This window comes from Zingiber officinale, chromosome 8A (assembly GCF_018446385.1).
Source record: "Zingiber officinale cultivar Zhangliang chromosome 8A, Zo_v1.1, whole genome shotgun sequence".
Taxonomy (NCBI): domain Eukaryota; kingdom Viridiplantae; phylum Streptophyta; class Magnoliopsida; order Zingiberales; family Zingiberaceae; genus Zingiber; species Zingiber officinale.
The window spans coordinates 1,491,596-1,515,535 of NC_056000.1; the positions used below are offsets into that span (position 1 = coordinate 1,491,596).

Genomic DNA, 23,940 nt, shown 5'->3' on the forward strand with positions numbered 1-23,940 from the left:
GATATAATCTATTCTATGATGATTAAAGTTTGATGATTAAAATTGAGATAATTTATTTTAAGTTTTTCAAATATGTAAGAAAAATCATAAAATATTGGCTCGAATACAATATTAAAAATCAATATTGAATATTGACAATAAGAAAATAATATAGATAAGTAGGTAATTTACGTTATAAGTTTATATATTGATCAATGATGATATTGATGAAACTAAAATTTCAATTGGAGAATAAACTTTTTTAATTTAATTAGAAGAGATTCAAAGGAGAAGAAAGGAGAAAATTAGCGTTCATGATACATACTTTACTCTTTGGAATCTTATGACTTCTATAAACAAATTATTGAAGAAAGAGTTGTACAAACAATAAAATCTTGGAAAGAGAAAAAATGATCATTTATCTTCCTTATTTTTTTCTTGGACCTTTATTAAAATAATCCAATAATTTTTTTTTTTGTTATATGTATGTCAAATTCAGGGCCCCCTAAAAATCTAGGGCCCTTGGCCGTCGCCCCCGGTGACATGCTTCAGGGCCGGCCCTGATAAAAAACATAAATGAACCTAAAATTCCGAGTCTCATGGTCATATAAAGAAACTTCCTATAGTAGGAACTGCACACACAATTAATTTTATGCTTGCGATGCTCCTGTGCTATGGAAGAAGTCAGGCTTTCCTGGGGTTGTTGCAATCTCCAGAGACTGCCAGTTGCATCAAAAAATGCTTTTAATTGTGCAGCTATCATTCAAAGTCTGATAGGAAATTTAAATAAAATACCATCTGACTCAACTAGTTGATTTGGTGTCACTTCAGTCTTGGTGAAAATCTTTCAAGTCTTCTGTGACATGATTTTCTACGATGAGTGTGTTTCAGTACGGCACATGATCTAGCCTGCTTCTTAAGCTGCAAAAAGTTATGAGATATGACAAAATTAAAAAGTATTTTTCAGTAAAATTTGGTCTTTATAATGAGTGAGGCTTGCGGAATGTGTACAGGTTCAGTTTCAAATGTGATTCTTGTGCCTCTAATGAGTACTTCTCAGAAGTATCTAAAATAATTTATTTCTTTAGGAAGAAAAAAAAACATGTTGGTTTTAAAAATACTTTTATAATTTAAAATAATAAAAATTTAACCTAAAAAAACTCTAGATCACTGCTTTGTAAATTTTATTTGCTCGTATTATTTTTCCATTCGGTCATAAGAATTCCAATTTCTAGACATGAATGAAACTAGAAATGGCATGAGACCTACATAACCAAGACTCGAGTCATCACTAATCAAATGTTTAAACATCCACATAATATCACTACAGAATTTCTGGGTAGGAATAGTGTTGGTACTCCACTACAAAATTTCTAGGTAGGATAATATTGGTACTCTACTATAGAATTTCTTACACACCTTTACCAATTAGCCATAACCAGCTGAGTCCAACGCCTAAGAAAATACCTGCAGTCAGAACTACAGACAACAAGTTCCCAAATGCATTTTGTTCCGGAGCCTACATTATCACAAGGAACAACAAATAAGAATTCGTGAATGTATATGTATAATGATCTTGATTGACTAGTAATTACCTTGTATCCTTTTGGTGCTTTTGAAAAAATACAAACATTGAGGTAGACATGGCTGAGTCCCAAGACGAACGTCAACATTATCATCCACCCTTGATCTCCATGCTTCGCTGTGAAATAGAATGCTAGGATGAAGAGGAAACGCGAGAGACAAGTAAATATGAGGCCTTTCCTTGATACCAACTTGATCGGCTTTAGAAAAGGTACATATCCACCCACAAGGTCCCAGACATGGTACCTGGCAATCAAAACGAGTGTATATTTGGATCGAATTAAATTTATTATTTTATTTTTATGATAAATTCTTCTTTGAATAGATGATGCTCGAGTACTTACCATGATCCCAAGTTGTGAGATCTTTTATCTTCGGCTATGAAACCAGGGAAAATTGACAGTGTCAAGACATATATCAGGAAGATGTCACGCACATAATCGATATTTTGAAGTAGAAGTTCTTTGTTACTTAAGCGCTCAAACTGATTCGGGTCCTCCATCGCCTGCAAATGTAAGGATTTATTCACATCCGAGACAAACTAAACTGCTTACTGAAGACTGAAGTTAAGCAATGCCACAATTTTATTTTATGAATCTTACAGCTGCATCGTTTGTGGATAATTGAATACCAGCAGCAAGGTCAGCAATAACTGTTTTTTATCACTCAGAAGTAGCTTTTGCTCGGTAGTATTTGACGATCGGTAATCAGCTCAGAGACTGTTGAGATTGCAAGAAACAACACAAAGGAGGATTTATATCTCTCTTTAGGAGAAAGTAGATCTTAATGTATTAATCTACTTAACTTGTAAATATTCTACGTACTTGTCCCCTTGTGAAGGCCATCATCTGAACTCTCAAATGCTGCTTTTGTGATTAATCTCAAAGTAGCTGTCAGAGTCCCAGCAGCTGCAAACCCAGCCATGAAGGACTGAAATAGTTGTTTTCAGAAAAAAAATTATATTATTAACTAATCCTACACGCTACCAGTGAACTAAAAAAATTAGATGGCAAAGATACTCACTATAATAAGCTCTGGGCACATCAAAGATATATCACCTACCATTCCTCCTACAACATAACCGCCGGCAACACCAAATATTGCACTCGCTATGCAGACACCAATGAAAATGCCCAACCGACCTTTACCCATCGTCGCTAAGTCTAACTGCGCCCAATCAAGGATGGAATTGAATAAAACACGCAGTTTGAAAAAAAAAAGGATGCTTTAGAAAAAGTCCATTCCTGATACTAACCAGGATTAGGCCAAGTGATTGAGAAGAAGGGTCAGTAGCCTAACAGATTTCGACATCTAGTATTAAGTCTCGCTTCGTGATATGCTAGTATGGTTGTTGTTACCCGGGCAAAAGATTGGTAGACAAACGTGAGTAATTTCATTGGATGGTACATCTGAAATAAAATTAAGGAATAATTAAAGCACATAGGTAAGAAGTCATTCTGGACGAAAAGTGAATGCTTACTGGAAAGAGAGAAGCATAGTAATCCCCAATGGTTATTACAATAGGGATCCTTTGCAAATTGCGAATCAAGGGATGATTCACTGTACGAGGATCCTTGATTTGGATGAATCCCACCTTTAAATAGGTGGGGTCCATCCAAATCAAGGGTCTAAAAAATAGATCATCCTCTGTAGGTCCGTAAATTGCGGACCAGAGGATCCGTGCTCTGGATATTATGTTGTTCCAGGCGAAAAGGGTTCCATTTCCAAGCAGCCAGATTGTAAACAACCCAGTAAATCTTCCCTCTTTCAAATAAGAGTTTGGTGAAGTGATCGAATCAACACAATTATGGATCTGGTGGAAACTATATTGGTAAGGAAGAACCTTCGTTTTGTCGAGTTCCAAGTTTTGCATGTGGTTACTCATGGCAGCTCCACTTCAGCCGTTTTAATTCGCGTTTTAAGGAAGCCCCAAATAGATCTAAGAATTCGAGGAAAATGTAAAACAGATCAAAGTAATCTCAACTTTATTGATTGAAAGGTGAAATATGGACAAGAACTAATTTATCTCCAAATTACTCGGTAAACAAATAACTAGCTATCAGAAGAATTTGTATATAAATTTTGTTACTTTATCTTAACTAAATTTAAAATACAAGTTCCAACTTAAAATCATCTTTTTACTGAACCGCGCAGATAAAGTTTTGAAATTATCAAATCACGTAGGATAATTTTAAAATGACAAAATCATGTACTCATTTTCCGTTTTATCCATAATCAGTTAAATTGATTTCTGTTTAAAAGTCAGTTAATACCAGTTGAATCGATTTCTCTCCGTGCCGAAATTTCGAGTAAATCATGACTGATTTTCTTTTATATCAAAATCGATTTTGGACAAAACCGGTTGATAAACCAAAGATCTTGAATTAACATGAAACTATCTAGTTTTTTTGATTATATTCATACCCTCAAACATCAATTTAACTTAATATATTAAGGAACATGAATGTGTTCAAAAAAAATTTAATCCATATTCAAAAAATCTCTTAATATATTGAGTCAAATTGAAATTTAAGAGCACATGAATATAATCAGAAAATTAGACAAATATATAAAAACTAATTTTATATCAATTCAAGGTCATTTGATTTCTAGCCGATTTTAGACAAAATCGATTATGAATTAAACGATCTCGGATTGATATAAAACAAATTTCTATGTGTTCAGCTAGTTCTCCTGATTATATCCATACTCTCAAATCTCAATTTGACTCAATATATTAAAAGTACTAATTTTTCTGACATGAATTCTATTTTTCAAACATATTCATATTTAAAAAAAACAATGCTCATATTGGGTCAAATTAACTTTTGTGGCCATGATATAATTAGGAGAATTAGTCGAATACATAAGAGCTTGTTTTATTCAATCGGAAATCATTTGACCAATCAACCAATTTTATCTAAAATCGACTTCGATAAATAAATTAGTCGGCTGATTTATTTTAAATTTTAAAAAAAAATTAATTCGATTGATTTTTATCATTCGATTGATTATGAATAAAACATAAAATTGTACATAATTTAATCCTTTTAAAATAATTTTATAATTTTACCTTGATAAAAAAGCTGACTTACAAATATATATAAAAAATCTAAACAGAAAAATAAAATATATTCTCTCTAAACAAGCGAATATTTTAGCTAATCAGAGTTGTTCTCTTTTCCCGAAACAATATCACAAAAACCTGATGGGTCTAGGTACGAAAGTATTTACAAAGAGTAAGATTGATCGGACATATAAAAATAAAGGAGACTGATCTCTATATGCTGAAACTAAGAACGCCGCACTTTAATCCTGAACCCTAAAACAAAATAATGAAAAGGAAACAACTTTCAATTTGAAAGAGAAAGACAAAGCAGTAAAAGTGATACCTTCAAAACGTGTGTAGAGGAGGACAAAATAATCTTCCAGAAATTCAAACCCAAGTGAGGATTCAAGAAGAAGATATGAATAGAGATGAGCAAAAGTTCGATTAAACCGAATAAATCGATTAAACTGACCGAACTTAAAAATTCAGTTCGATTTATTCGGAAATTCAGTTTTTTTCTACAAAAAATTGGTTAATTCGGTTCGAGTTCGGTTTAAAATTTTTTTATTCGGTTAAATCGAATTGACCGAATAGACTGAATTTTTGAACTAAATCGGTTTTTTACATCATAAATTTTAGACCGAATCAAATTTTTATTAAGCCAAACCAAATTTTTAGAAAAAAATGGTTTATTTGGTTTGTTCAGTTCGGCTTGTTCAGTTTTATTGAAAATTTGGTTCGGTTCGATTTTTATCAAAAATCGGTTCGGTTCGGTTTGTTTGAAAAAAAATTAGTTCGGTTTGGTGCGGTTAATTCGATTCGGTTTGATTTGATTTTAACCGATACTCACCCCTAGATACAAAGTGAAGGAAGGCCAAATGTACGGGCTGAGAAGAGGGTTGAGTGAGAAGATGAGGATGCTTGTTTCATTCAATTTGAAATCATTTGATCAATCAACCAATTTTATCTAAACTCTACTTCGATAAATAAATTAGTCAAGTGATAGTATTTATCAGTCGATTGATTTATTTTAATTTTTAAATAAAATTTAATTCGATTGATTTTTATCAGTCGATTGATTATGAATAAAACATAAAATTGTACATAATTTAATCATTTTAAAATAATTTTATAATTTTACCTTATAAAAAAGCTGACTTACAAATATATATAAAAAATTTAAACAAAAAAATAAAATATATTCTCTCTAAACAAGCGAATATTTTAGCTAATCAGACAGTAAAGTTGTTCTCTTTTCTTGAAATAATATCACAAAAACCCGATGGATCTAGGTACGAAAGTATTTACAACGAGTAAGATTGATCAACCATATAAAAATAAAGGAGACTGATCTCTATATGCTGAAACTAAGATCGCCGCACTTTAATCCAAAACCCTAAAACAAAATGACCAAAAGGAAACAACTTTCAATTTGAAAGAGAAAGACAAAGCAGTAAAGTGAGACCTTCAAAACATGTGTAGAGGAGGACAAAATAATCTTCCAGAAATTCAAACCGAAGTGAGGATTCAAGAAGAAGATACGAATAGAGATGAGCAAAAGTTCGGTTAAACTGAATAAATCGATTAAACTGACCGAATTTAAAAATTCAATTCGGTTTATTCAGAAATTCGGTTTTTCTACAAAAAATCAATTAATTCGGTTCGAGTTCGATTTTAAATTTTTTTATTTGGTTAAACCGAATTGACCGAATAGACTGAATTTTTGAATTAAATCGGTTTTTTACACCATAAATTTTAGACCGAATCAATTTTTTATTAAGCCAAACCTAATTTTTAGAAAAAATCGGTTTATTCGGTTTTATTGAAAATTCGGTTCGGTTTGGTTTGATTTTTATCAAAAATCGGTTCGGTTCGATTTGTTTGAAAAAAAATTGGTTTAATTGCATGGTGCGGTTAAAAGAGGAAGGCCCAAGTCACCCAACAGATTTAGCTGTTCATAGCCCTAATGACAAGGCTGATGCAGGGACAAGATGAACATCTTTTCAAAATTCAAGTTTTGTTCGACATTGCTACCACTGATAAGAAACATAAATGCACCTAAAATTCCGAGTCTCATGGTCATATAAAGAAACTTCTTACAATAGGAACTGCACACACAATTCATTTTATGCTTGCGATGCTCCTGTGCTATGGAAGAAGCCAGGCTTTCCTGGGGTTGTTGCAATCTCCAGAGACTGCCAGTTGCATCAAAAAATGCTTTTAATTGTGTAGCTGTCATTCAAAGTCTGGTAGGAAATTTAAATAAAATACCATCTGACTCAGTTAGTTGATTTGGTGTCACTTCAGTCTTGGTGAAAATCTTTCTAAGTCTTCTGTGACATGATTTTCTATGATGAGTGTGTTTCAGTCCGGCACAGGAACTAGCCTGCTTCTTAAGCTACAAAAAGTTATGAGATATGACAAAGTTAAAAAGTATTTTTCAGTAAAATTTGGTCTTTATAATGAGTGAGGCTTGCGGAATGTGTACAGGTTCAGTTTCAAATGTGATTCTTGTAGTACTTCTCAAAAGTATCTAAAATAATTTATTTCTTTAGGAAGAAAAATAAAATAAACACCTTTCATAAATTTAATAATACTTTATAATTTAAAATAATAAAAATTTAACTGTAAAAAAAAAAATCTATATCACTACATTGTGAGTTTTATTTGCTTGTATTAATTTTTCATTCAATTTAAAAAATTCTGTACATGAATGAAACTGTAAATGGCAAGAGCATGAGAAGCCCCTATGAGTCTGTCGAGGGTTAACGCAGAGAAAGTAAATCAATGTGGCAAACAACCACATTTATCGAAAAAAATGACAATATACTCATTGTAGACATCTCTCACTCTCTCATTCCGTTTCAATATATGAGCCTCTAGGTTAGTTCTGTCAAAATCTTTAAGTTGACTATGTTTGACTAAACAAATTTAACAAACTCATGGAAGGACGCAAATCATATGCTACTCGGATAATGACTCGGTCAAGTTTCTTTACCACATGATTTGAAGTATATAAAATGTGCACTGCAGACCTTAATTTACTCCTGACAATTCTATGTTTCTTGATGAAGTCTTGATGCATTATGTTGCCATTCAAATTGATGGAAAATGGAACCTTCTAGTTACTTCTCCAGCCTTTGCCAAGACCATTAATCTTTAGTAAGAGATGTTCCTTGCATTCCTAAAAGACAAGTCCAATGAATGAAAGTGACACATTAGTTATGGCAGTACCTAATAAGGAGATGTTTATGAATGAGACCGGCTCTCCGCTCTTGTTTGCCATAATAATTTTTGTCCAAACTTATTTTACTTTCTTTATTAAATTTGTATGCCACACCTCAACTTGTTTGATCAATTTTGTTAAGAATATGACTTTTGGGAGAAAAAAAATGGTTAATGACAATGCATACATAAACTATGATTATTATTTCATCAGACATCAACTTTTTAAAGAAAAAGTTATACATAAACTCTTTGATTGTTACAAACTTAATCATACATTCAAATCTAGGTAAGGATAATTGTACAAGCTGGCTAGTGGATTTTTGACTACGTAACACATCTGCTTGCCACATTAACGAATCAAACTAAAAACTGAAATCAGAATGTGAATATAGTTGTATATTAATCATTACCTTGTAAAGTAATCCTTTAGTTTCTAAAATCAAGAAATGGTTAGATAGCATAACAATTGTACATGGCAAGTGGAATCTTGACTAGATAACACATCTCGATGCCATGTTAACACAATCAAACTAATATATAATATTTGCATGTGAATATATTTGGACGTTACCATTTTTAATCCTTTCATCTAAATTATATTCTTTTAGTTTATATAGTCAACACATCGTTAGCTAGCATCCTTAATTAAGTACAGACTTGTACTTGACTGTCAAGAGGTACTACAAGGTCACTAGTAAGGGTGGTTCGATATAGTATAACAAACTCTAAATCGCATATTATAAACTGTATCAAAAAGTTTGATATAAAAAAATTCATATTGATATCGCACTGAAAATTCAGTATACCGAAAATTTAGTATACCAAAAATTCAATATACCAAATTTTGGTATGATATAAATTCTATACTATTTATAATAATATTGGTACTCCACTATAGAATTTCTTACAAACCTTTGCCAATTAGCCATAACCAGCTGCGTCCAACGCCAAAGAAAAATACATGTAGTCATAACTGTAGACAACAAGTTCGCCAATGCATTTTGCTCCGGATCCTACACTATGCATACAACAAATAAAAATTCATGAACAGAATGTATATGTATAATGATCTTGATTGATTAATAATTACCTTGCATTCTTTTAGTACTTTTGACAAAATGTAAACACTAAGGTAGCCATGGCTAAGTTCCAAGACGGACGTCAACATTATCTTCTATCCTTAATCTCCATGCTTCACTGTGAAATAGAATGCTAGGATGAAGAGGAAACACGAGAGACAAGTAAATATGAGGCCTTTCCTTGATACAAACTTGATCAGCTTTAGAAGAGGTGCATACCCACCCATAAGGTCCAGAGGTGGTAAATGGCAATCAAAACGAGTGTATACCTAGGTCAAATTAAATTTATCATTTTATTTTTATGATAAATTCTTCTTTGAATAGATGATGCTCGAGCACTTACCATGATCCCAAGCTATGAGATCTTGTATATTTGGCTATGAAACCAGGGAAATTTGATAGTGTCAAGACATATATCAGGAAGATGCCAAGTGCGTAGGGGTGATTGGCCAGCATTCGGTTAATTATTAGTTCGGTTAATTTGGTACTAATTTTATATAATTTTTTTTTATTATTTTTAAATACATTCGGTTAATTCGGTGTTAACCGAAATAACCAATTTTTAATTTGATTCGTTTAATTCGTTTTAGTAAAACTTTGATTCGATTCGGTTAGTCAAGATTAAATCGATTTTTGATTAATTCGGTTAATTTATAGACTGAATTAACCGAATGCTCGCACCTACAAGCACGTAATCGATATTTTGAACTATTTGAACTAGAGGTTCTTTGTTACTTAAGCGCTCAAACTGGTTCGGATCCTCCATCACCTGTAACTGCAACGATTTATTCACATTCAAGACAACAAAACTACTTACTAAAAATTGAAGTTATGCAATGCCATAATGTTATTTTATAAATCTTACAGTTGCATAGTTTATGGATAATTGAATACCAACAGAAGCAAGGTCAGCAATAACTGTCATTGATCCCTCAGAAGTAGCCTTTGCTCGGTAGTATTTGACAATTGGTAATTTAGGAAATATAAATGCGTAGAGAAAGATGCCAAGCAGTTCAAAGAATGTTGAGATTGTAAGAAACAACATTGAGAAAGGAGGATTTATATCTCTATTTAGGATAAACTAGATCTTAACTTATTAATCCATTAGTGTGTAAATATTCTACGTACTTGCCCCGTTGTGAAGGCCATCATTTGAACTCTCAAAAGTTGCTTTCGTGATTAATCTCAAAGTAGCTGTCAGAGTCCGAGCAGTTGCAAACCCAGCCATGAGAAACTGCAATAGTTGTTTTTAGAAAAAAAAAAGTTTGTGTTATTAACTAATCCTACACGCTGCTAGTGAACTAAAAAAATTAGATGAGCAAAGATGTTCACTATAATAAGCTCTGGGCACATCAAAGATATATCACCTACCATTTCTCCTACAACATAACCGCCGAAAACACCAAATATTGCACTCGTTATACAAACACCAATGAAGATCCCCAACCCACCTTTACTCGTTGGCTCTAAGTCTAACTGCGCCCAATCAAGAATGGAATTGAATGTATAAATATGCAATTTGAAAAAAAAAAGATGCTTTAGAAAAAGTCCATTCATGATGCTAACCATAATTAGGCCAAGTGACCTTAAGAAGAAGAGTGAATAGCCTAACAGGTTTCGACATCTAGTATTAAGTCTTGCTTCGTGATACGCTAGTATGGCTATTGTTACGGGGGCAAAAGATTGGTAAACAAATGTGAGTGCTTCATTGGATGGTACATCTGAAATAAAATTAAAGAAGGAATAACTAAAGCACATATCAAAAGGTAAGAAGTCATTCTTATCGAAATATGGAAAAAATATTAAAAATTTAGTATATTGTATTTATTGTACCGAAATATACCGATTTTATGATATATCAAAAATTTTGGTACGGTATTATATCCGAAGAAAATTTACAATAAAATAAACCAGCTGATGGATAGCCAACGCGTAACAACAAGACAATTGCATTAATCAATATTGACAGAACAACTTTTACTTTAGAAAAGATAACAAAACAATTTTACAAGTGGTACAAAGATCATGTCATATATGTTGAGCTAGCTGAGTTATAGCAGCTGCGCTATCTCAATTTACGAGCATTAGCGACCAGTAAAGATGATTATGTATGAAATGAAGGCTAAGGATTTTGTAGAAAAAATCAAATAAAAGCAATAATTGCATGGTGCAATTAAAAGAGGTAGGCCCAAGTCACCCCGCAACAGATTCAGCAGTTCATAGCCCTAATGACAAGGCCGATGCAGGGACAAGATGAACATCTTTTCAAAATTCAAGTTTTGTTCGACATAGTTACCACTGATAAGAAACATAAATGAACCTAGAATTCCGAGTATCATGGTAATATAAAGAACTTCCTATAGTAGGGACTGCACGCATGCACAATTCATTTTATGCTTGCGATGTTCCTGTGCTATAGAAGAAACCAGGCTTTCTTGGGGTTGTTGCGATCTCCATGGACTGCCAGTTTCATCCAAAAATGCTTTGAATTGTGCAGCTATCATTCAAAGTCTGGTAGGAAATTTAAATAAAATACAATCTGACTCAGCTAGTTGATTTGGTGAAAATTTGGCACTTCAGTCTTCTGAGGTGCACTCATTTTGACAAGCACATGATTTGAAGTATATAAAATGTGCACTGCAGACCTTAATTTACTCCTGACAATTCTATGTTTCTTGATGAAGTCTTGATGTATTATGTTGTCATTCAAATTGATGGACAATGGAACCTTCTAGTTACTTCTCCAGCCTTTGCCAAGACCATTAATATTTAGTAAGAGATGTTCCTTGCATTCCTAAAAGACAAGTCCGATGAATGAAAGTGACACATTAGTTATAGAAGTACCTAATAAGGAGATGTTTATGAATGAGACGGGCTCTTGTTTGCCATAATATTTTTTGTCTAAACTTATTTTACTCTCTTTATTAAATTTGTATGCCACACCTCAACTTGTTTGATCAATTTTGTTAAGAATTTGACTTTTGGGAGAAAAAAAATGGTTAATGACAATGCATACATAAACTATGATTATCATTTCAAGATAAGACATCAACTTTTTACATTTCAACTCTCTGATTGTTACAAACTTAATCATTCATTCAAATCTAGGTAAGGATAATTGTATAAGGCTAGTGGATTTTGACTATGTAACACATCTGCTTGCCACGTTAAGGAATCAAACTAAAAACTGAAATCAGAATGTGAATATAGTTGTATATTACCCTTTCTAATCTACCATTACTTTGTAAAGTAATCCTTTAGTTTCTAAATCAAGAAATGGTTAGATAGCATAATAATTGTAAATGGCAAGTGGAATCTTGGCTAGATAACACATCTCGATGATATGTTAACACAATCAAACTAATAAATAATATTTGCATGTGAACATATTTGTACGTTACCATTTTTCATCCTTTCATCTAAATTATAATCTTTTAGTTTATGGAGTCAAGACAAAGTTAACTAGCATCCTTAAGTAAGGGTAGACTCCTACTAATTGAGCGCCAAGAGTCACTACGAGGTCACCAGTAAAAGTAGTTCGATATGATATAACAAAATCTAAATATCATATCGTATGCTGTATCAAAAAGTTCTATAAAAAAATTCATATCAATATCACATTGAAAATTCGGTATACCAAAAATTCTGTATATCGAAAATTCAATATACCGAATTTTGGTATGATATAAATTATATATTATTTATAGTAATATTGGTACTCCACTATAGAATTTCTTACAAACCTTTGCCAATTAGCCATAACTAGTTGAGTCCAATGCCTAAGAAAATACCTATAGTCAGAACTTTAGACAACAAATTCTCCAATGCATTTTCTTCCGGACCTTGCACTAGACATACAACAAATAAGAATTCACGAACAGAATGTATATGTATAATGATCTTGATTGATTAGTAATTACCTTGTATCCTTTTGTTGCTTTTGACAAAATGCAAACACTAAGGTAGTCATGGCTGAGTCCCAAGACGGACGTCAACATTATCTTCTACCCTTGATCTCCATGCTTCGCTGTGAAATAGAATGCTAGGATGAAGAGGAAACATGAGAGACAAGCAAATATGAGGCCTTTCCTTGATACCAACTTGATCGGCTTTCGAAGAGGTACATACCCACCCATAAGGTCCAGAGGTGGTAAATGGTAATCAAAACGAGTGCATACCTTGGTCAAATTAAATTTATCATTTTATTTTTATGATAAATTCTTCTCTGAATAGATGATGCTCAAGCACTTACCATGATCCCGCTATAAGATCTTGTATCTTCAACTATGAAACCAAGGAAATTTGATAGTGTCAAGACATATATCAGGAAGATGTCAAGCGCGTAGGGGTGACTGGAAAGCAATAAGTTAATTCGATTAGTTCGATTAATTTGGTACTAATTTTGTATAAATTTTTTTATTATTTTTTAAATAAATTCAGTTAATTCAGTGTTAACCGAAATAACTAATTTTTAATTTAATTCGGTTTTAGTAAAACTTTGATTCAATTTAGTTAGCCAAGATTAAAACGATTTTTGATTAATTCGGTTAATTTATGGACCGAATCGACCGAATGCTCACCCCTACAAGCGCGTAATCAATATTTTAAACTAAAAATTCTTTGTTACTTAAGCGCTCAAATTGATTCAGATTCTCCATCACCTGCAACTACAACGATTTATTCACATCCGAGACAAACTAAACTGCTTACTGAAAACTGAAGTTAAGCAATGTCATAATGTTATTTTATGAATCTTATAGCTGCATAGTTTATGGATAATTGAATACCAACAGTAGCAAGGTTAGCAATAACTGTCATCGATCCCTCAGAAGTAACCTTTGCTTGGTAGCATTTGACAATTGGTAATTTAGGAAATATAAATGCGTAGAGAAAGACGCCAAGTAGCTCAAAGAATGTTGAGATTGCAAGAAACAACACTGAAAAAGGAGGATTTATATATCTATTTAGGATAAACTAGATCTTAACTTATTAATCGACTTAGTGTGTAAATATTCTACGTATTTGCCCCCTTATGAAGGCCATCATCTGAACTCTCAAAAGCTGCTTTCGTGATTAATCTCAAAGTAGCTGTTAGAGTCTTAGCAACTGCAAACCTAGCCATGAGAGACTGCAGTAGTTGTTTTCAGAAAAAAAAAAGTTTGTATTATTAATTAATCCTACACGCTGCCAGTGAACTAAAATAATTAGATGGGCAAAGATGCTCTCTATAATAAGATCTGGGCACATCAAAGATATATCACCTACCATTCCTCCTACAATGTAACCGCCGACAACACCAAATATTGCACTCAGAGACGGATCTAAATAGGGGCTGTCCTAGGCTATAGCCCAGCCCTTATGGTTGAAAACTTATGGAATTGGACTGGGAGAACAAGAGGTTTTCGCAATATCTACACCATATCTGCTCAGCATCCGCTACCATCCAAGAATTAGCCAAAGCCAAGAAAAAAATTGGATTTTCCAAACATCAACCAAATAAAAAAAAAATCTATTTTTCCTTTCTAGTTCCACCAGCTGATGCCGCATAAACCTTAGCAGCATCCTCACGCCCAGCGAAGGTTCATCGAAGGGAAGAAGCAAAATCCGAACAAACCAACTCGACCAAGAGACTTTGAGTGGCCACCGACAAACAAATCTGATGTTCTTCCTCCTGAACTCTATAAAATAAGGAAGAATCGTCTAGTCCTAAATTTACCTACCGTTTTCGCTCGTTTTCCTTCAGCGTTAGGCGTTGCTCATGATAAAGGAAGCTGTTTTAATCTAATTTTTAATTATGACCATACCGTTGCACTCTATTCTAAACCAAATTAATGTGAGTGTGACTATTAATACCAATAAATTAGTATTGTGAAGTACATCATTTTATATTTGAAATACGGTGTATTAGAGTCAAAAAAAAAAAAAAAAATGGGAGAATTTTTTTTCTATATGGGAGAAGTTTTTTTTCCCAAAAATATAAAAACGTATATTCATCTGTTTTAACATTATCTGATTTTACCATCAATGAGTTTTTTCGGGTAATAAAAAAATGGTAAAGATGACCCTTCTTACTAAGAATAGGATGATTTTCTTAAAAATTATATGATATTCTATATTGAATAAAATTTAGTTAACGATATAAATAGATTCTATTATATATTAATTTTATATTTCAAAATTTAGTAAGGCATAATTTTATTATTATATTAAATTTAAGTCTCCTTTAAGTTTAATTTTTGGATCGTCCCTAGAGATGCTACACATCATGGTTCCTATATTTCCAATGTTAACATATTAGATATAATTATCAGTAAATTAATTTAATAATTTCATAAATAATCAAAAAATATATTCAATAAAAATATAAAATTAGGTGAAATATTGGAAACGACGAGATGGTAATGCACTCATGCTAAGTGAACTCAACCTTTTCTGCGACATTTTTAACGAACTTGACCAATTTAAAATCAGCCCAGTCCACTTCTAATTTCTGGATCTGTCCCTGATTGCACTCGTTATACAAACACCAATGAAGATCCCCAAACCACCTTTACTCGTTGGCCCTAAGTCTAATTGCGCCCAATCAAGAATGGAATTGAATGTATAAACATGCAATTTGAAAAAAAAAAAAAGATGCTTTAGAAAAAGTCCATTCTTGATGCTAACCATAATTAGGCCAAGTGAGCTTAAGAAGAACAGTGAATAGCCTAACAGGTTTCGACATCTAGTATTAAGTCTTGCTTCGTGATACGCTAGTATGACTATTGTTACGGGGGCAAAAGATTGGTAAACAAATGTGAGTACTTCATTTGATGGTACATCTGAAATAAAATTAAAGAAGGAATAACTAAAGCGCATATCAAAAGGTAAGAAGCCATTCTTATCGAAATATGGAAAAAATATTAAAAATTCAATATACTGTATTTATTGTACCGAAATATACCGAATTTATGATATATAAAAAATTTTGGTACGATTTATATCCGAAGAAAATTTACAATAAAATAAACCAGCCGGTGGATAGCCAACGCGTAGCAACAAGACAATTGCAATAATCAATATTGACAGAACAACTTTTACTTTAGAAAAGATAACAGAACAATTTTACAAGTGGTACAAAGATCATGCCATATATGTTGAGCTAGCTAGTTATAGCAGCTGCGCTATCTCAATTTACAAGCATTAGCGACCAGTAAAGATGATTATGTATGAAATGAAGGCTAAGGATTTTGTAAAAAAATCAAATAAAAGCAATAATTGCATGGTGCAATTAAAACAGGAAGGCCCAAGTCACCCTATAACAGATTTAGCAGTTCATAACTCTAATGACAAGGCTGATGTAGGGACAAGATGAACATCTTTTCAAAATTCAAGTTTTGTTCGACATAGTTACCACTGATAAGAAACATAAATGAACCTAGAATTCCGAGTATCATGGTCATATAAAGAAACTTCCTATAGTAGGGACCGCACGCATGCACAATTCATTTTATACTTGCGATGTTCCTGTGCTATAGAAGAAACCAAGCTTTCTTGGGGTTGTTGCGATCTCCACGGACTGCCAGTTGCATCCAAAAATGCTTTGAATTGTGCAGCTATCATTCAAAGTCTGGTAGGAAATTTAAATAAAATACCATCTGACTCAGCTAGTTGATTTGGTGAAAATCTGGCACTTCAGTCTTGGTGAAAATATTTGAAGTCTTCTGTGACATGATTTTTTATGATGAGTGTGTTTCAGTCCGACACATGAACTACCTTGCTTGGCTGTAGTGCTGGAAAAAAATATCGAAATACCGAAAAATCGTACCGAAAAAATATTGTATATATCGAAATTTTTGGTATAGCAAAAAATTCGGTACGGTATCATACCATACCGAATTTGTCGGTAACGACAACGGTAATAATTTAAAATATTTCGGTATACCGAAATACCGAGTAACTATAGATTAAATAATTAATTTAGATTTCCCTAAAGCCTAAACCAAACCCTAAGCGGCTAAATTCTTCCCCAAACCACGTTCTCTCCTTGCGCAGCCGACACACATGTCATGACTCGCGATTCTCTTCTTGCGTAGCCGACGTACACGTCGTGACCCACGATTATCTCCTTGCGCAGCCGACCCTCACATCGCAATTCTTCTCCTTGGCTCCTTGCGCAGCCGACGCTCACGCCACGTCGTGATTCTCTCCTTGCGCAGCCGAGACTCACGCCGCGATTCTTCGGTACGATTTTTCGGTGTTTCGATATTTCAATATTTTTTTCCAGCCCTAACGATGTGCTCTCGACTCGAAAACTTGAGTTTTCATATTTTTTTTTATTTCTATTCACGGTTGGTGTTTATTGTTCTGAGAAATTTGTTTTGTTGTATATGTCTTTCTTAGTCTCTTTAAGTTTCTTAAAGGATTTATTTTGCATTGGTGAATAGGGATCACTGCCTTTCATTACAAGAGAAGTATTTTTTATATATTATATGTAATATATATATAACTTCAGTATGACGGTATTTAACCGATACTGTACCGATATTTCGGTATACCGAAATATCAGTACGGTATCAATCTAATCGCTTAGAATATCGATTTTTTCGATACGGTATACAGTATTCGATTTTGGGTACGGTATATTGTACCGACCCAGACCTACTTGGCTGCTTCTTAAGCTGCAAAAAGTTAAGAGATATGACAAAGTTAAAAAGTATTTTTCCGTAAAATTTGGTTTCAGAATGAGTGAGGCTTGTGGAATGTGTACAGGTTCAGTTTCAAATGTGATTCCTGTGCCTCAAACGAGTACTAATCTGAAGTATCTAAAATAATTTATTTCTCTAGGAAGAAAAAAAAACATGCTGGTTTTAATAATACTTTTATAATTTAAAATAATAAAAATTTAACCTAAAAAATCTCTACATGCTTTGTAAATTTTATTTGCTTGTATTATTTTTCCATTCGGTCATAAGAATTCCAATTTCTAGACATGAATGAAACTGGAAATGGCATGAGACATACATAACCAAGACTTGAGTCATCGCTAATCAAATGTTTAAACATCCACATAACATCACTACAAAATTTCTAGGTAGGATAATGTTGGTACTCCACTACAAAATTTCTAGGTGGGATAATATTGGTACTCCACTATAGAATTTATTACAAACCTTTGCTAATTAGCCATAACCAGCTGAGTCCAACGCCTAAGAAAATACCTGCAGTCAGAACTTTAGACAACAAGTTCCCCAATGCATTTTGTTCCGGACCCTGCATTATCACAAGGAACAACAAATAAGAATTCATGAATGTATATGTATAATGATCTTGATGGACTAGTAATTACCTTGTATCGTTTTGGTGCTTCTGAAAAAATACAAACACTGAGGTAGCCATGGCTGAGTCCCAAGAAGGACGTCAACATTATCATCCACCCTTGATCTCCATGCTTCGCTGTGAAATAGAATGCTGGGATGAAGAGGAAACGTGAGAGACAAGCAAATATGAGGCCTTTCCTTGATACCAACTTGACCAGCTTTAGAAGAGGTACAAACCCACCCACTAGGTCCCAAACATGGTACATGGTAATCAAAACGAGTGTATACCTGGATCGAATTAAATTTATCATTTTATTTTTATGATAAATTCTTCTCTGAATAGATGATACTCGAGTACTTACCATGATCCCAAGCTATGTGATCTTGTATCTTCGGCTATGAAACCAGGGAAAATTGACAGTGTCAAGACATATATTAGGAAGATGTCAAGCGCGTAATCGATATTTTGAAGTAGAAGCTCTTTGTTACTTAAGCGCTCAAACTGATTCGGATCCTCCATCGCCTGCAAATGCAAGGATTTATTCACATCCGAGACAAACTAAACTGCTTACTGAATACTGAAGTTAAGCAATGCCATAATTTTATTTTTTGAATCTTACAGCAGCATCTGTGGATAATTGAATACCAGCAACAGTAAGGTCAGAAGTAACCGTCTTTGATCCCTCAAAAGCAGCTTTTGCTCGGTAGTATTTGACGATTGGTAATTTAGGAAATATAAATGCGTAGAGAAAGACGCAAATCAGCTCAAAGGATGTTGAGATTGTAAGAAACAACACTGAAAAAGGAGGATTTATATCTCTATTTAGGATAAAGTTGATCTTAACGTATTAATCTATTTAGCTTGTAAATATTATATGTACTTGCCCCCTTGCGAAGGCCATCATCTGAACTCTCAAATGGTGCTTTTGTGATTAATTTCAAAGTAGCCGTCAGACTCCCAGCAGCTGCAAACCCAGCCATGAAGGACTGCAATAGTTGTTTTCAGAAAAAAAAAAGTTTATATTATTAACTAATCCCTACACTTTGTTAGTGAACTAAAAAAATCAGATGCAAAGATACTCACAATAATAAACTTTGGGCACATCAAAGATATATCACCTATCATTTCTCCTGCAACATAACCACAGGCAACACCAATTATTGCACTCGCTATGCAGACACCAATGAACAGGGGTGGTTCGGTACGGTATACCGAACCACCAACTCCCATATCGTTACCGTACAAAAAAATACTGTATAAAATTTTTTTATATCGATACCGTACCAAAATTTTGGTATACCGAATTTCGGTATACCAAATTTTTAGTATGAAATTTAGAATAAATTTTCGGTATCGGTACGGTATACCGAAAATTTCACTAAAAATCATATACCGATACCGACACCGAAAATTTCGGTACGGTATTTTATCGTACCGAAATTTTCGATATACCGTAAAATCGGTATAGTTCGGTAAATTTCGATACGATATGTGCGGTATATCGAAATTTCGATATTTTTTCCCATCCCTACCAATGAAGATGCCCAACCCACCTTTACTCATCGTCGCTAAGTCTAACTGCGCCCAATCAAGGATTGAATTGTATAAATCATGCAGTTTGAAAAAAGGATGTTTTAGAAAAAGTCCAGTTCTGACACTAACCACAATTAGGCCAAGCGAGCTTGAGAAGAAAAGTGAGTAGCCTAATAGATTTCGGCATCTAGTATTAAGTCTTGCTTCGTGATACGCTAGTATGGCTGTTGTTACCAGGGCAAAAGATTGGTAGAGAAATAAAATTAAGGAATAATTAAAGCACATATGTAAGAAGTCATTCTAGATTAAAAAGTGATTTCTTACCGGAAAAAGAAAAGCATAGTAATCCCCAATGGTTATTATGTTGTTCCATGCGAAAAGGGTTCCATTTCCAAGCAGCCAGATTGTAAACAATGCAGTTAATCTTCCTTGTGTTCAAATAAGAGTTCGGTGAAGTGATTGAATAAACACAATTATGGATCTGGTGGAAACTATATTTGTAAGGAAGAACCTTTGTTTTGTCGAGTTCCAAGTTTTGCATGTGGATACTCATGGCAGCTCCACTTCAGCCGTTGTAATTCGCGTTTTAAGCAAGCCCCGTTTAGATATAAGAATTCAAGGAAAGCGTAAAACAGATAAAAGTAATCTCAACTTTATTGATTGGAAGATGAAATATGGACAAGAACTAATCTATCTCCAAATTACTCGGTAAACAAATAACTAACTATCAGAAGAATTTGTATATAAATTTTTCTACTTTATCTTAACTAATTTTGAAATACAAGTTCCAACTTAAAATCACCTTTTTACCAAACCGTAGATAAAATTTTAAAATTATCAAATCACGCAGGATAGTTTTAAAATGACCCAATCATGTACTCATTTTCCATTTTATCCCTAATCAGTCAAATTGATTTCTATTTAAAAATAAGTTAATATCAATCGAATCAATTTCTCTCGATGTCGAAATTTTGAGTAAATTAGTCAACTAATTTACTTTTGTATCAAAATCGATTTTGGACAAAATTGGTTGATTGACCAAATATATTGGATTGACATGAAACTAATTTTTATCTGTTTGTCTAAATTTTTTTTTATTATATTCATGTCCTAAAAGAATGTTGAGATTGCAAGAAACAACACTGAAAAAGGAGGATTTATATCTCTCTTTAGGATAAAGTAGATCTTAATGTATTAATCTACTTAACTTGTCCCCTTGCGAAGGGCATCATCTGAACTCTCAAATGCTGCTTTTGTGATTAATCTCAAAGTAGCTGTCAGAGTCCTAGCAGCTGCAAACCCAGTCATGAAGGACTGAAATAGTTGTTTTCAGAAAAAAAAAATTATATTATTAACTAATCCCACACGCTGCCAGTGAACTAAAAAAATCAGATGGCAAAGATACTCACTATAATAAGCTCTGGGCACATCAAAGATATATCACCTACCATTCCTCCTACAACATAACCGCCGGCAACATCAAATACTGCACTCGCTATGTAGACACCAATGAAGATGCTCAACCCACCTTTACCCATCGTCGCTAAGTCTAACTGCGCCCAATCAAGGATGGAATTGAATAAAACATGCAGTTTGAAAAAAAAAGATGCTTTAGAAAAAGTCCATTCCTGATACTAACCACGATTAGGCCAAGTGAGCTTGAGAAGAAGAGTGAGTAGCCTAACAGATTTCGGCATCTAGTATTAAGTCTTGCAAGGATGGAATTGAATAAAACATGCAGTTTGAAAAAAGGATGCTTTAGAAAAAGTCCAGTCTTGATACTAACCACAATTAGGCCAAGCGAGCTTGAGAAGAAGAGTGAGTAGCCTAACAGATTTCGGCATCTAGTATTAAGTCTTGCTTCATGATACGCTAGTATGGCTGTTGTTACCAGGGCAAAAGATTGGTAGACAAACGTGAGTGCTTTCATTGGATGGTACATCTGAAATAAAATTAAGGGATAATTAAAGCACATATGTAAGAAGTCATTCTAGATGAAAAAGTGATTTCTTACCGAAAAAGAAAAGCATAGTAATCCCCAATGGTTATTACAACAGAGATCCTTCGCAAATTACGAATCATGGGATGATCCATTGTACGAGGATCCTTGATTTGGATGAATCCCACTTTTAAATAGGTGGGGTCCATCCAAATCAAGGGTCTAAAAACATGGATCATCCTCTGTAGGTCCGCATATTGCGGACCAGAGGATCCGTGCTCTGGATATTATGTTGTTCCAGGCGAAAAGGTTCTATTTCCAAGCAGCTAAATTGTAAACAACCCAGTAAATCTTCCCTCTTTCAAATAAGAGTTTGGTGAAGTGATCGAATCAACACAATTATGGATCTGGTGGAAACTATATTGGTAAGGAAGATCCTTCGTTTTGTCGAGTTCCAAGTTTTGCATGTGGTTACTCATGGCAGCTCCACTTCAGCCGTTTTAATTCACGTTTTAAGGAAGCCCCAAATAGATCTAAGAATTCGAGGAAAATGTAAAACAGATCAAAGTAATCTCAACTTTATTGATTGAAAGGTGAAATATGGACAAGAACTAATTTATCTCCAAATTAATCGGTAAACAAATAACTAACTATCAGAAGAATTTGTATATAAATTTTGCTACTTTATCTTAACTAAATTTAAAATACAAGTTCCAACTTAAAATCATCTTTTTACTGAACCTTAGCAGATAAAGTTTTGAAATTATCAAATCACGTAGGATAATTTTAAAATGACAAAATCATGTACTCATTTTCCGTTTTATCCCTAATCAGTTAAATTGATTTCTGTTTAAATGTCAGTTAATACTAGTTGAATCGATTTCTCTCTGTGCAGAAATTTCGAGTCAATCACGACTGATTTACTTTTATATCAAAATCGATTTTGGACAAAACCGGTTGATAAACCAAAGATCTTGAATTAACATGAAACTATCTAGTTTTTTTTATTATATTCATCTCCTCAAACATCAATTTAACTTAATATATTAAGGAACATGAATGTGTTCAAAAAAAATTTAATCCATATTCAAAAAATCTCTTAATATATTGAGTCAAATTGAAATTTGAGAGCACATGAATATAATCAGGAAAATTAGACGAACATATAAAAACTAATTTTATATCAATTAGAGGTCATTTGATTTCTAGCCGATTTTAGACAAAATCGATTATGAATTAAACGATCTCGGATTGATATAAAACAAATTTCTATGTGTTCCGCTAGTTCTCCTGATTATATCTATACTCTTAAATCTCAATTTGACTCAATATATTAAAAGTACTAATTTTTCTAATATGAATTATATTTTTCAAATATATTCATGTTTAAAAAAAACAATGCTCTCACTATATTGGGCCAAATTAACTTTTGTGGCCATGAATATAATTAGGAGGATTAGTCGAACACATAAGAGCTTGTTTTATTCAATCCGAAATCATTTGACCAATCAACCAATTTTATCTAAAATCGACTTCGATAAATAAATTAGTCGAGTGATAATATTTATAAGTCGGCTGATTTATTTTAATTTTTAAATAAAAATTAATTCGATTGATTTTTATCATTCGATTGATTATGAATAAAACATAAAATTGTACATAATTTAATCCTTTTAAAATAATTTTATAATTTTACCTTGATAAAAAAGCTGACTTACAAATATATATATAAAATCTAAACAGAAAAATAAAATATATTCTCTCTAAACAAGTGAATATTTTAGCTATTGTTCTCTTTTCTCGAAACAATATAACAAAAACCTGATGGATCTAGGTACGAAAGTATTTACAAAGAGTAAGATTGATCAGACATATAAAACTAAAGGAGACTGATCTCTATATGCTGAAACTAAGAACGCCGCACTTTAATCCTGAACCCTAAAACAAAATGATGAAAAGGAAACAACTTTCAATTTGAAAGAGAAAGACAAAACAGTAAAAGTGATACCTTCAAAACGTGTGTAGAGGAGGACAAAATAATCTTCCAGGAATTCAAACCCAAGTGAGGATTCAAGAAGAAGATATGAATAGAGATGAGCAAAAGTTCGGTTAAACCTAATAAATCGATTAAACTGACCGAATTTAAAAATTCTGTTCGATTTATTCGGAAATTCGGTTTATTGAGGACAAACTCCGAGAGACACGTTTAAGATGGTACGGACATGTACTTAGACGACCAATAAATGCTC

The 23,940-nt window shown here is 33.1% G+C and overlaps 1 protein-coding gene and 3 pseudogenes across 1 annotated transcript; all 4 read right to left on the reverse strand.

Moving 5' to 3' along the window:
• Positions 1-1,390: 1,390 nt before the first annotated feature.
• Positions 1,391-3,448, reverse strand: LOC122009487 (annotated as a pseudogene).
• A 5,572-nt stretch (positions 3,449-9,020) lies between these two features.
• Positions 9,021-10,697, reverse strand: LOC122009488 (annotated as a pseudogene).
• Positions 10,698-12,654: 1,957 nt separating this feature from the next.
• LOC122009489 lies at positions 12,655-14,041 on the reverse strand (annotated as a pseudogene).
• Positions 14,042-17,574: 3,533 nt separating this feature from the next.
• Positions 17,575-21,290, reverse strand: LOC122009497 (equilibrative nucleotide transporter 3-like). Its single transcript, XM_042565679.1, has 12 exons — positions 21,201-21,290; positions 20,961-21,066; positions 20,078-20,180; positions 19,882-19,999; positions 19,749-19,797; positions 19,303-19,397; positions 19,100-19,205; positions 18,839-19,014; positions 18,581-18,741; positions 18,248-18,506; positions 18,072-18,171; positions 17,575-17,579 (listed from the first exon to the last, which is right to left on the reverse strand). Exons 1-12 carry the CDS (start codon positions 21,288-21,290, stop codon positions 17,575-17,577), a joined length of 1,368 nt encoding a protein of 455 aa, XP_042421613.1.
• Between the last annotated feature and the right edge of the window lie 2,650 nt (positions 21,291-23,940).